We start from the raw sequence: 12,516 nt of genomic DNA on the forward strand, positions 1-12,516 counted from the left end.
ACACCCTAACCCTAACCCTACCCTAACCCTAACCCTAACCCTAACCCTAACCCTAACCCTAACCCTAACCCTAACCCTAACCCTAACCCTAACCCTAACCCTAACCCTAACCCTAAGCTTTTCTTATCCTATATCTATAATCAGGATAGTGTATACAACTGGTCCCCCATCAAAACTGTAGACCTTGACTTGTGAACTTTAGCTCAGCACCACAGCCTGAACTGATGCTGGAAAGCTCTAAGATATTTCCCAGTTAGAATTAAGTACCTTATCTATATCCTGTAAATTTCTCAGCCTTGTTAGTAACTAAAAGTGCAAAGAGATGCTCAACCAAAAAACCAAGGCAATGCAAGACCTGTTTGCCAAGACTTCCCTAACAACGAGCGAAACGCTGCTCTTCATATCTTCGCCCCCAGTGGATTAGATGGATCGCAATTAACCATATATTAACTTAATTATCTACTGATATCGAGAATATTCTTTTGAAGCCTTTGGAAATGTATAAATTAGCTATACAGATCATAGTTAGAAGATCAAGACCTTCAATGCAGTCGCTCATTACAGATATCAATCACATAATCAAATCGACGCTAGCAACCACCTCAATAGCCAACATAGGGCTTATACTGATATTGAAAGGATTGCTTGAAAATTTTCAAATACACAGTAGCTGGGAATATCTTCTTATAGCCACCGCGCTGCTGGCCCGTGTTCTCCATTGTAGTAGTAAGGTTGGTGCGCTGATACTAGTGACATCACCAGCAACGTCAGCTTGTGGTGATTGTATTAGCAGCCACCAGTTTCAACCCAATCAATCAGTACTTTATGACTGGTCAGGCTTTTTAGACCGCGTTTGAGGGAAGAGAGACTTCCCAAGGCAACTGTCACAGCAGACACCTGACCTGTCATGCATCAACCCCCGAGCCAGATAGACAGCTGACTCACCGGGCATCAACAGGCTGTTGAGCGGAACTACCCTGCCGATACCTAATCAACAGTGGCCTGACAGCGGGGCACCACATATATAGAGTTACTGAGCTTGTTAGTGACCTACCTCTCCATGCGATTCATTCTGTTCTGTTCTGACCTACCTTCCTCTCTGTAACTCTCTCATAAAGTACTTGCCCAATGAACTGACTAGGCATAGCACTAATTGCTGCCCAGGTGTTCTGACAGCTGCCTGCATAGTAATGTCCCGAGTGCCTTACAGTGACCTGTACAGAACATCTAATTTATTCCCCCTATTTTTTATCTTACGAGCAGAAACTCATCTTCCACCTAATCTTCTTAATCAACACCTTGTCCGGCGCCAAATAATGGCCGGAAGTCAAATATAGCAAGACATGAATAGTATGACCTTGATTCACCCTAACCTAAGTAGCTTGGAAATAATATAGGGAGCCTTCCACAGCATTGAAAATCACCCAACAGAGGCCCAAGGTTAATGCCATTTTAACTTGACATTAATATTTTTTTCCGTCCTAGTAGAAGCCTGTCTGCTATGAACATTTTGGGTTTTCCTGTAACTATTTATGTCATTTATTAATAATTCCTACCTATCAGGTTGCATTCTTCAACTAGGCCTACTGACTCTGGTGCTCAGGAGACAGTTATCTGTCAACCGCTTGCACAAAGAGACCTAAGTCAAATCATTGATGGGAACGATTCTGCTAAAGTTTAAAATATAGTTGAAAATATCTCCTCTGCAAAGTTGATTCTATGACGTCATTCTTAACCCTAAGTTTTGTTTATCTCTTTGTCTGAGATAATAATGATGTGTAATAAAAGCAACTGAAGATAAGCTGCAGACTAAAAGAATTATTAAATTAATCATATAATCTGTAGCATGATCTTAGGTCTTGGCTTGGTGCTCTGGGTAAAGATCTCTGCCCACACCTATACTTATTTGTCGCCCATGGGTCTGCCTACTTCTGCACATAATCTATAGAATCGGCCCATCTAGACACTGGTTTTAGCAAGCTAAGATAGTAAGCAGTTACCAAATGTGTGTAGAGCCAGAAATACTGGGAATTATTATAAAAAGACCCTTTCCTTTCTAGATTCTGGTCTTCTTGTTATTACTTGCGCCTCCACTTGTGCCTCCACTTGTGCCTCAACTTGTGCCTCCACTTGGCTAAGGCTTCGCTCTTATTCATATCTTCCAACATGAAGGTCTTAACTATTGTAGCAACGTCTGTTTTGCTGCTGTCTGGAGTGAATGCACAGGACTGTTATTGCTGGGGTCACTGGAATCAGAGACCTGCTTGCAGAGATCATTGGAATGGTCATGACTGGGTGAGTTAACATTTAACAGTAGCCTTTGAAAATTACTAAAAATTCAGTAATAGTGGCCATATTGGTTTAATCAGTGGGTAGGCATTAAGAATAACAGCTTGTTCAAAGAATTAACTAACATGATATCTAGAATTATTGGAGTTGCTGCAGAGATCGTTAAATATGAGTGGGAATAACTTGGTGTCTTTTTATTTCTACCTTGCTGCCTTTGAAACCAGAGACGGGTACATGGCTTATCAACTTGGAAATGAACCTGCCCGATAAAAGTTTACTAAAATTGTATCTTAAATTTATGACTGTTAAGTGTTTAACTACAGGATAGGGACTCAGGCATGGCCTTTGTGTCAGATAAGGCCAAAAGAGTCCTTCTTAGGAGTCGGGCTCAACAGGTCCTAAGGATATTCTGAGATCAGACAAGGAAGGTAGGGTGAAATGCAGTAACTCAATAACGTTGACAATATTGGCTATCTTGGTTGTTCCGAGAAAAGACACGAAGTACAAAACTAGTTACATGGTAAATGAGCGTCCTTAAATACTCCGCATCATCCTAACCGTCATAGTCTGTTGCCATATCCCAAAGCCTGGCTCGCAGGATGATGGCCTGTGGCCTGGATGATAGCCCGTGACCCAGGCGGTCGGTCGTCTATCACTAGCGATAGCTTCAAAACAACACAACAATGAATCATACTTCATACATCAATTGAACTTTGCAGAATTGCAACATAGTCTCTGGCTATGTTGGCTCTACTGTCCCTCAGGGCCGCCATAGTCGGGGGCTCGGATGGCTATGTCCATATCCCTTGGCATCAGAGTCAGGGCTATGACCGGCTTCGGCTTCTCTTTCTTCTGTGCTTTGTCACACGCTAGCTGCGGCACAGCAGGTCGATTGGCTGACGTCGTTCGGTCATTCTGACAGTAAATTTGAAGTTACGACCAAAGAAATCAGACAAGAACCAGGGTCAATCTAGCTAACAATATAGTTGATCTTCATAAATCTTCTAAGAGACCTATATTAGGCACTCTTCTAATTGGTTAGTCCCGTGGGAAACTCCCACACTCCCATGGGAAGTCCCATGGGACTAAAAATTCCTATCCATTGTTTAGTCAATTTGATCCCCCTGAGGTTGTGATAAAAAAAATATTCTACTTATACATAGATCTATATCCAATATATACTTTTCTTAACCTCCCCTACATAATTCTACTACTTCAGAAGGTAAAAAAGAGAATTCGATAATATATACTACTCATACGGTTGTCAATCCGCACCGCAACCCGCAGCGGTGCGGTGCGGTGCGGGTTGCGGGTTCTGATGTCTGTAATACAAACCTATAATATCTAGACTTGTTAAACCCAACCCACGAAACCCGCCCCAACTCGGCCCGACCCGCCAAGAAATGGGTTGGGTTAGACCTTCTAATTATCCATTGGGTTTTGGATATTTTTGGCTGCCCCAAAGCCCGGCGGAGCAACCCGCTGGGTTGCCAAGATATCTGAATAGGTATATTACTGTATTTAGATTATATTTTCCTACTTAGATAGTTTATAATACAGTATTTAAATACAGTATTTTATTAACTATGTAGATCACTGCTTAGTAAAGTAATGATATGCATAACTGGGTTATTTTGGGTTATTTAGGTTGGGTTAGAATTATTTGCTAAACCCATGGGCGGTTTACTGTTCAGGTAACCCACCCCAAAAACCGCGTGGGCAGATCAGCTAGGCCTGAAAACCCGCCCCAACCCGTGGTTTAACAAGTCTACCCAGCGGGTTGCTCCGCCGGGCTTTGGGTCAGCCTAAAATATCCAAAGCCCAATGGATTATTAGAAGGACTAACCCAACCCATAGTTTAACAAGTTTAGTATTGAATTAACTAAGTTAGCTTTCAAGCTGACAAATACGTTACACATGAAAAATCCTCGTTCAGTCAATGCCCCCCTCCTTCTCATCAATCAGACAAATCACCGGAAAAAGAGCTCCAAGACCTTATGTCCACCCCCCCATATCCCGTCACTGGCATCCCATCCAAAACCCCCTCACATGTCACAAACCCCGAATAACTCTCCCCACCCTGTCCCCGACCAAACATTTCCTGGTCACCGAGTATACTCCGTATGCTCAGCAACCCCCTCCCCTCAATTCCCAGTTTCCATTGCTGCGGGTACACGCGCCCTGAGCGTGGCGACATCCAAATGGTGTCCGGAGATAGGTCCGGCTCAAACACGTCGATGGGCTCAAGCGATAATGCGCTAGAGTTGCGGCGGGGTCGGATGTGAATGCTTCGGCTGTGCGTGTGTCTGTGCGTGCGGGAGCTTGAAGCAGAGGTGGAGCTGTCATCAATCAGGTATGTGACAAGGATGAGCTCACTGTCGTCAAGGTACAAGCTAAACCAGGTGTAGTTTCCGTTAGGGAGGCCCAGATGGCCCCAGGAACGGTCGTACCAGGAGACGGACGCAGACGGGTCTATGGGTTGGAGGGTCGTGGCTGCGTCTGCATCTTCCTTGTTGGCCATTGATAAATCAGACAAAGACATGCGTAAACACCCAGACGTCATTGCAGCCGGAAAAGCAAAGCTGTATGCGGGGGTATCGATGAACATCCACGAGCCCGTACCGCCGTAGTATAACGCGCGCGAGGTAGCATGAACGAGTAGTTCGAGGCCCACAGGCACCGTAGTTCCGTCCCCACGGGAGGCAGTTGCATTGGCGCGCACAGCAATAGCAAGATTGGTCGAGTCAGCACCAAAGAAGGCAAAGTCTTCTCTGGTGAAATTGAAGGATGTTATTTCGGTAGTCGAGTAAACAGTCGTGTTTTCGTAGACCACGCGCTGGAGGGTGTTGAGGTCTAGGATGTTAATGCCGTACGCGCCCAATTCAGTAGTCCCTATAATGGCTGTAATCACGTAGTACTGGTTTCCGGCGGTTGTGGTGAGGAAGGAGGAGATATAGTAGCCTGATATAGGGTTTTCGTCGGTTGGAGGAAGGGTTTGGGCAGCGGTAATGCTGTAGAGGGCAGGGATACGAGACTGGATGCTTGTTAGGCACGTCATCAACGGGTCATGACAACTGAGAAGGATTATCTACATCTATTATGGTTTCGTCATTGTCAGGGACAAATACATAGCCCGTGCAATGGGAGATAGAGCATAAAATGAGGAAAGCTCGCTGGGCAATGGCCAGCATACGGGGCATTGGAAGAAGCAATGACAACGCCATGTCTGACTCTCACCCCAAAGGCAACAATCAGATACAGATGTCATTTTTGAGTGCAGCCTGAGCAGAGCTGTGTACTTGAAATCTCACTCGGCTTACAAAGGCCGAGGGTGCGCAGAGTCCTCTAATCCTAGGTGGGTGGCACAGCAATTGCTGCTCCTTGTTCTCCTCTTTCTTACACACAATAAATAAAGCATGTATTTTACCCCCACGTCATTACCGGTCAATCTTGAGACCCAGTCGCTTTCACCGGGCTGAGCTTGTCGAAATTATGTACAACAGCCTCCCGGAAACCGTCAGAGAGAGGATCGTTACGAACAAGAAAACTCACCGCGATCACAACCACCCAAAACGTAGTCAGTGTGACCTGCGCCGACGGCAGCGTGTTCCACGGGTCCTTTACCATTGGTGCCGATGGCGTTTACAGCAGGACCTGTCGGATCATGCACAACATTGCCTTGTAGGACAATCCACAGCAAACAATGGTAAAACCCTCCGCGCCTGTACAAAGCAACATACCATCTCTGATACAGCTCTTTCCCGTCACAGTCACCACCAGGCCAGGGTTACAACATCCGGTCAGAGAGCCGGGCGATCATATTCTTAGCGCGGCTAAAATCTTTCTCCATAAGAGGCTGCCTAGGCCGACGAATGAGAGAACAAAATTACACGGATAAGGACATCGACACTCTCACGGCAGAGTTTGTCGAGTTCCCACTGACACTCAAGGTCACGGTCAAGTATGTTTGGCCGCGGATGCTGTGGGCCAGCCTGACGAACTTGGATGAGTGAATCATCACGTATTGGAGCCTTGGCCGCATTATCCTTGTCAGTGATTCGTGCCACAAAATGACCACCCATTTCAGGCTGTCGCTCAACTACAGAATCCAGGATGTCGTCGTCCTGTTCAATAGCCTTCGGGGAGCCGCTCAAGCTAACCCTAATGATAACCCAAGCCTCAGGCTGTGAAAGGGGTCTTCGAGAGGTACAAGGCCGACAGGATGGCCTCTGCGTCACCACTTGAAAGGGGATGTCCCCTAGTCTGGGCTTGAGACAAGAATGCTGGCGCGGCATAATAGCATGTACTATTTTACCTCATGATACATGATAGCTTCGAACAATGTTGATAAGCTCTTCATCAAGTTTTTTATCAAGTTTATAATAGCGCCAGAGTTCACAAGGGGCAGGTGCTGGATCATGTCACTGGGGAGGAGCACATGAAACGGAAGATTAGTTGTTACATCCAGTAAAGTTTGCAGTATAAAAGAAATAATTAGATACATGGTATGATGCAATAATTCCCAACTCCCCGACAATTAAGCCACTGAACACTTGAGTGTACGCTGATGCGAAGAATTTACCATAGCAACTACATTAAACAGTGCACCCTAGCTGTGTATCAAGTTCCTTGCCTCCAGGTGTGCGTAGGCAAATTCGAGACCTCTGTAATAAACTCTCCGCTCATTACTCTGGCGGTAGTACGTAGGTTGTCCTCTTCCCATATTTGGACCCTCAATGCGCGGGTACGCGTATATCCGATCATGTCACCCTTTCTAATATATAGGATACCAGGTCAGCGACAGAGTAACTGAACGCGAATACAACATGGTTGTTCTGTTGGTGGGAGTGTGGCCGTTGATCACGTCGTCGCGCATCTGCTACATGAACAAGCTGTATTTGGCCTCTGTGCTGTGTTTCAGTTGTAATTCATCAATCTTATAGATGATTTTGATGTCCTCAGCAGGGTGAACAGCAGCTGCTTTTACTATGACCTTGTCAACCCAAGTTTTGCCGTAAGTCTTTGAGACGAGCTACGCCCGAAGTCTTGATTCGAGCATTGCCCGAATTGCGACGAGCCGGTCCACTAGGAACCAACTGCCGATTGAATCTCTGGTCCGGGATAAGCCCTGTACAGGCCAGTTCTCGTATGATTGTTGCTGACTTCCGGAATGACGAATCAAGTTTGGCACCAACGTCGGTCCGTGACACATATAGAAAGCTCGACGGTCACTGTGTTCTAATTCTCTAGCGAATTCTTCTAGTCTAATACTACCTGTTAGTATCAACGACTCTAGCTCGTGACAGTCCTGCAGGTATAATTGCGATGTTGTTGTCCTTGCCGGCGACATTCATCTTTCAAAGAGAAGTTGCAAAAAATAGCCTCCTGCACGCGGACGTCCAATCAACGCTGGAGTAGACAGACTAGCTAAGGGAGTCAGAACCAGTCTGAAACCAAGCACAGGAGCCAACGGCGCTTATGCCGGCTATAACCAGGGGCGGCTGGTGGCCTCGATCCTGCCTGTGCAGAGAGGAAGATCCCGCCTCCAAGAACAGAGAAGGCAAGGGTACTGACCATTGAATCGCGCCAACTAAGGATCTGTGGGATGAGTACCAGATAAGGTGGCACTAGGGGAAAGTGAGTAAGACAATTGTCGAGTCCTAATCACGGCCATGCTTTGTCGCGTTAGCTGACACGCGATATCCTGTCCAGATCTTATCCTGTGCAGATCTCCCAAGATAAGGACGGGCTTCTTGGTTCCTGGATATACACTCAATAGGGCGTAAGTCCAAGAGTTAAGAAATAAAAAACTGTACGTTAAACAATGACAGCGAATGAGATTGGACAAATGGACAGAAGTTGAGTAACCAGCAATGCTGAAGAATATTTATTATAAGGCTCAGCAGGTGCGTCCTACTGGGCTCTTTATCATTCTCTAGCCTCAGATAACTTCTAAGTCTATCTACTGATCTACCTGTGCCCTGCGGTATTGTTATGTGCTACATACCGCCTTCGATCCTCATATGTACGTATATTATTGTCTGTTGTGCGGGAGGCTCGGTATGTTATGTAATAGCCTTAGTCAGCTAGCGGAGTGTTACAAATTCCCCACCTAACATCAATGAGAAACCAATCTCATCCTCCCCAATGGAATCGCCACAAGGCCATAATAGGTATACTCTAAGATCGCACCTGAGGCGCCAAGCGAGCTGTACAGATCCCATTGGCTCAGGGGCCGAAGACACAAAGCGTACATAAGTAACTAACCCGGATTTACAGTTTTCGCTGCTCAGCCCGGATAGCATTTTGTTATGAATATGGCTTAGTGCTTGGAGTTGGAGTAATTGCTTGGAGTTGGAGTAGTTGATACCCCAATATTAAGGGGCTATATAAGATGACACGTGTATCTCCCATCTTTCTGTTCTGTAACTAAGTCCATGAGCTCGCTCCCTCAGACAATGATCACTTAGTTCTCTCTATTCTATGCCAACTTCCTCTGACCAACTGTGGATTTCACTACATTGGTTATGAGCCCGGGCCGCTAGACTAGGCTTACAAACCCTACCTAGCAATACTCAACAGCTAGAGATACTGCCTCACTCCTACCATGGCATCTGACAGCTTCCTATCCCTGAAGGTCTCTGATCTGGAGATCCTGTCGTACGAGAATGCTGAGACTTGGTTTACCAAGATGCAAGCAGTCCTTGATGGGAAGGAGATCTGGTACCCAGTTCAAGACATCTACCTGATCCGCCAGGGCTTAGACCCATTACCTGATGTTGATGAAGATGATGAATTCTTCCTACCTCCATGAGCTTCGTTGTCCCCTGCCCCGCGAAGAACCATACCTACCTCAACCCCGGAACCATCGATCGAGACAAGTGCCACAACCGAAGTTGAAAAGATTTGAAAGCTATGGAAGAAAGCTGCATGGAAAAAGGCTAACAAACTAGCTATTGCAGTTATCCTCGGCCGAATATCACCGGTGGATATTAATATTGTCAAGAGATATACATTTGCTGGAGATATATGGTTGCATTTGAAAGAGACGTACGAGCGAACGGACTGAGTCCTTAGGGTCAAATCTCTAGACCAATTTCTCAGCTGGAGAATGAAGCCGGATCAGAAGATCCTTGCTGCTGTCAATAAGGTCCGACACCTAGCTGGCCAAATTCCTGAACTAGGTGGAGACCCCCCTTCTGAGGAGATGATGATTATTGTCCTCCTTAAAGGGCTGTTGCCAAAGTATGAGACCTTTTGGCAAATACTTATGCTTCAAGACCTATCCTTCAACCAGGCTGTTGAGTCTCTTAAGACAGCTGAATCAACCCTACCCACCACTGCTGCTGAAGCCCCCTTATATACTGACTTGGCCAACTGTACAAAGGAAAGGATCAAGTGTTATGGATGTGGGAAGTATGGTCATGTTTGAAAGGATTGTCCTGAGGAATCTGACAAGGAGAAGAGACCATAGTCCAAGAAGATTACTAAACTAAAGAAGGAGCAAGCCAAGATTGCAAAGCAGATTGCGAAGCTTGGGCTCTCTGATTCTGATAGTGATTCTGAAAGCTTTTAGGGATGTGTCCCCTGGGGTGTGTGATCCCTAAAGCTGCCCTGGAAATAGATTCATGCTGGATAGAAGGGCGTCCAAGATCCTAGAGGATAGTGATCTGCCAAGCCGTACGGATTCCCTCAGTGAGATGCAAGCTGGGCACCCCTGCAAGCTGGTGCATGATATCAAGGCCTGCGTGGCCGGGCATTGATTGCCTGTTGAAAGTCCTTGGTGGCCTAGGTAGCCTTGGTGGCGCCTAGAGGATCTGGTTAATGATCTGTCGAAAGTCCTTGGTGGCCTAGGTAGACTTGGTGTCTCCTAGAGGGCATTGGTTGCCCGACTTCTTTTAGGTCTCTGTGACCTTGCCGGCCTGTTTGGCCTATACCTCGTCTTGGAGAGTGTCTGGAGCCAAGGGGAGTGTCTGATAGATATGGCATTCAATCAGCTTTATGTTACTACGCTATTGAATGAAGGGGAGTGTTATGAATATGGCTTAGTGCTTGGAGTTGGAGTAATTGCTTGGAGTTGGAGTAGTTGATACTCCAATATTAAGGGGCTATATAAGATGACACGTGTATCTCCCATCTTTCTGTTCTGTAACTAAGTCCATGAGCTCGCTCCCTCAGACAATGATCACTTAGTTCTCTCTATTCTATGCCAACTTCCTCTGACCAACTGTGGATTTCACTACACATTTAATCTGAGACAATATATTATAGATAGTATTGTGAACCCTGATGTGCAGGAGACCTACCTCAACGAGTATCTGTATTGATGCCCTGAGGGACCACGGCCCGAAGTGCTTGACCTTTCTCAACCACTGTCGCGGCATGATATGATATACCGCGATTGTTAATCCACGCTACCAACTAGTACCCCACGAGGCCGAGGCCGAAAATCAGGGCAAAAGTTAGAGTAATGGCTGCCCATGCTGCCCGGCCGTGGTCACGGCCTGTTATGTCGTCCTTTGTGGTCCTGTCCAGACAACCTGATACAGGGAGGAGTGTGTTATGGCATTCAGTCGGCCAGAATGCTCGCTCAGATTCGGGACTAATGTTAACTCTGCAAGGGCTCACTTCTGTGGCTGAAATCAAGGTCAAACTGGCGAACTGAGCGCACGTGGACGGCAGGCTACTGTGATCAGGGAAGTCCCTGGGAATGTCCAGAGTGCTTACCAAGGGCGGGAAGACAAACCCTGAGGCTTGACTGCATTGGTTGTCACTGGGGAGGGTGGTCAGGTTCAAGGCAGTGGCACCTTCCTCGGTGTCGAAGAAGAGGTATTTGGCAGTGATCAAGTAGCTTGACAAGTGGAAGCCATCATGAACGGCGTCCTGATTGAGGCCGTCGGCTTCATTAACCCACGGATACTTGGTGCCGTAGTACGCTGGGTTATTCGACTGAGATCAGTTCAGCCAGTATAGGTCCAGAAGAACTCCCAGCTGCCGGTTGTGTTCAGCAAATTTCCAAGGCTGGTGGAGCTGAAGTAGGTGGTCGCGTTGGCTGGGACGTTGGCGAGGGCGTCTGAATAGCTCCACACTTTCTTGTTAGCACCAGCACCTTTTGGGCGCACCCCACATTGGATGGTTGCGTGGAGCTCCTTGACAGCAGAGGGGTTCTGGGCAGCGAATACCACTGGCATCGAGTGCATTGGGACGAATGTGCCTTCGCGCGGGAGAAGCAAATCGATTTTAGTCTTTGGCCAAGCGAGAGCCAGGACACACGAGTGACACGACACATGCTGAGATTGGAGACGTGAGCTGTGGAAATGGAAGCACAGGAAATAAATAGCCCAGTGGAGAAGGAGAAAGGAGAGAACTGCCGACTGGAGAGGTATTACAGGAGCGCAAGCTCCAGATGGTGTTGAATATTTTTATTTTTGCGCCGGTTCTTTGCAAGACCACCAGGAATCTTAGCTCCCATATCCAGTAGAGCTTTTGGACTACTACATGGCTAGCGTTACAACCTTGTAAAGGGTCTGGGATGCGCTAGAGCGGTATTTGTGACACAATTGTGATTTAGGGCTTTGGACCCCAGTAGGTTTTGCTGCTGTTAGACTGCTTTCAGGAACCCTCAGCTGCAAATAGCTCCTTACGGCAGCCTTGCACGGCAATCCGGCGTCTTCCATTGCCACCGAGCTTTTAGCGTTAAACAAGGGCAGGGACTCATCAGAAGAGTACCATCACTTGGTGTCCAGTTATGCGACGATGTTACTCAAGTACCTACTCAGGACGCCACTTTCGAACAGCCGCGTTCAGGGTCAGATAAAGATGCAAATAAATCATGAGCATGACAAGTTGAACACGACTGCAGGTTACCAGAAGATTGACATAACCACAGCCGGAAGAACGAGCTTGATTTTCGAGACATGTTTATGCATTCATTAGTCTATTACATTGCCTTCTCTCAAGTCTGCCGTTGTCTTAGGCCTCCTGCTTGAATCCCTCACTGCTTGCAGCATCTCTCTCGTCCAACACAGCATGGACTGCTCCTTCTCTATCGCAGCAAGCTCAGGTGACAACTGTAAATCCTTTGCAGCGTCATGGGGTATCTCTTTTAAATCCCACCCAAGTCTCCCAGTCCCGTGCCGTGATTGGTTTATACACATGTGCCTCCCCTGCCGACGCGGCCTTGCATATCCGTCCCTGACTTTGTCTGGCGCATTATAACGGCTTGCA

At 46.9% G+C, this 12,516-nt stretch overlaps 4 protein-coding genes across 4 annotated transcripts, besides 3 other annotated features; 2 read left to right on the forward strand and 2 right to left on the reverse strand.

The window, feature by feature from the left end:
• Positions 1-6,997: a sequence feature (contig 1.200 505..7501(-1)).
• On the forward strand, positions 2,167-2,471 carry ANIA_11671 (uncharacterized protein; the record flags this gene model as incomplete). Its single annotated transcript, XM_050612693.1, has 4 exons — positions 2,167-2,192; positions 2,227-2,295; positions 2,349-2,372; positions 2,426-2,471. 4 exons carry the CDS (start codon positions 2,167-2,169, stop codon positions 2,469-2,471), a joined length of 165 nt encoding a protein of 54 aa, XP_050468584.1.
• Positions 4,058-6,584, reverse strand: ANIA_09484 (uncharacterized protein; the record flags this gene model as incomplete). The annotated part of the gene is made up of 6 exons (XM_863773.1): positions 4,058-4,094; positions 4,350-5,323; positions 5,610-5,684; positions 5,717-5,769; positions 5,842-6,011; positions 6,229-6,584. 6 exons carry the CDS (start codon positions 6,582-6,584, stop codon positions 4,058-4,060), a joined length of 1,665 nt encoding a protein of 554 aa, XP_868866.1.
• Positions 6,998-11,779: a sequence feature (contig 1.219 1586..6367(-1)).
• ANIA_11673 (uncharacterized protein) lies at positions 8,897-9,103 on the forward strand (the record flags this gene model as incomplete). The annotated part of the gene is made up of 1 exon (XM_050612694.1): positions 8,897-9,103. One exon carries the CDS (start codon positions 8,897-8,899, stop codon positions 9,101-9,103), a length of 207 nt encoding a protein of 68 aa, XP_050468585.1.
• On the reverse strand, positions 10,711-11,489 carry ANIA_09508 (uncharacterized protein; the record flags this gene model as incomplete). Its single annotated transcript, XM_863797.1, has 2 exons — positions 10,711-11,238; positions 11,379-11,489. 2 exons carry the CDS (start codon positions 11,487-11,489, stop codon positions 10,711-10,713), a joined length of 639 nt encoding a protein of 212 aa, XP_868890.1.
• Positions 11,780-12,516: part of a sequence feature (contig 1.168 1..229305(-1)) that runs on past the window's edge.

This window comes from Aspergillus nidulans, chromosome VII, assembly GCF_000011425.1.
Source record: "Aspergillus nidulans FGSC A4 chromosome VII".
Classification (NCBI taxonomy): domain Eukaryota; kingdom Fungi; phylum Ascomycota; class Eurotiomycetes; order Eurotiales; family Aspergillaceae; genus Aspergillus; species Aspergillus nidulans.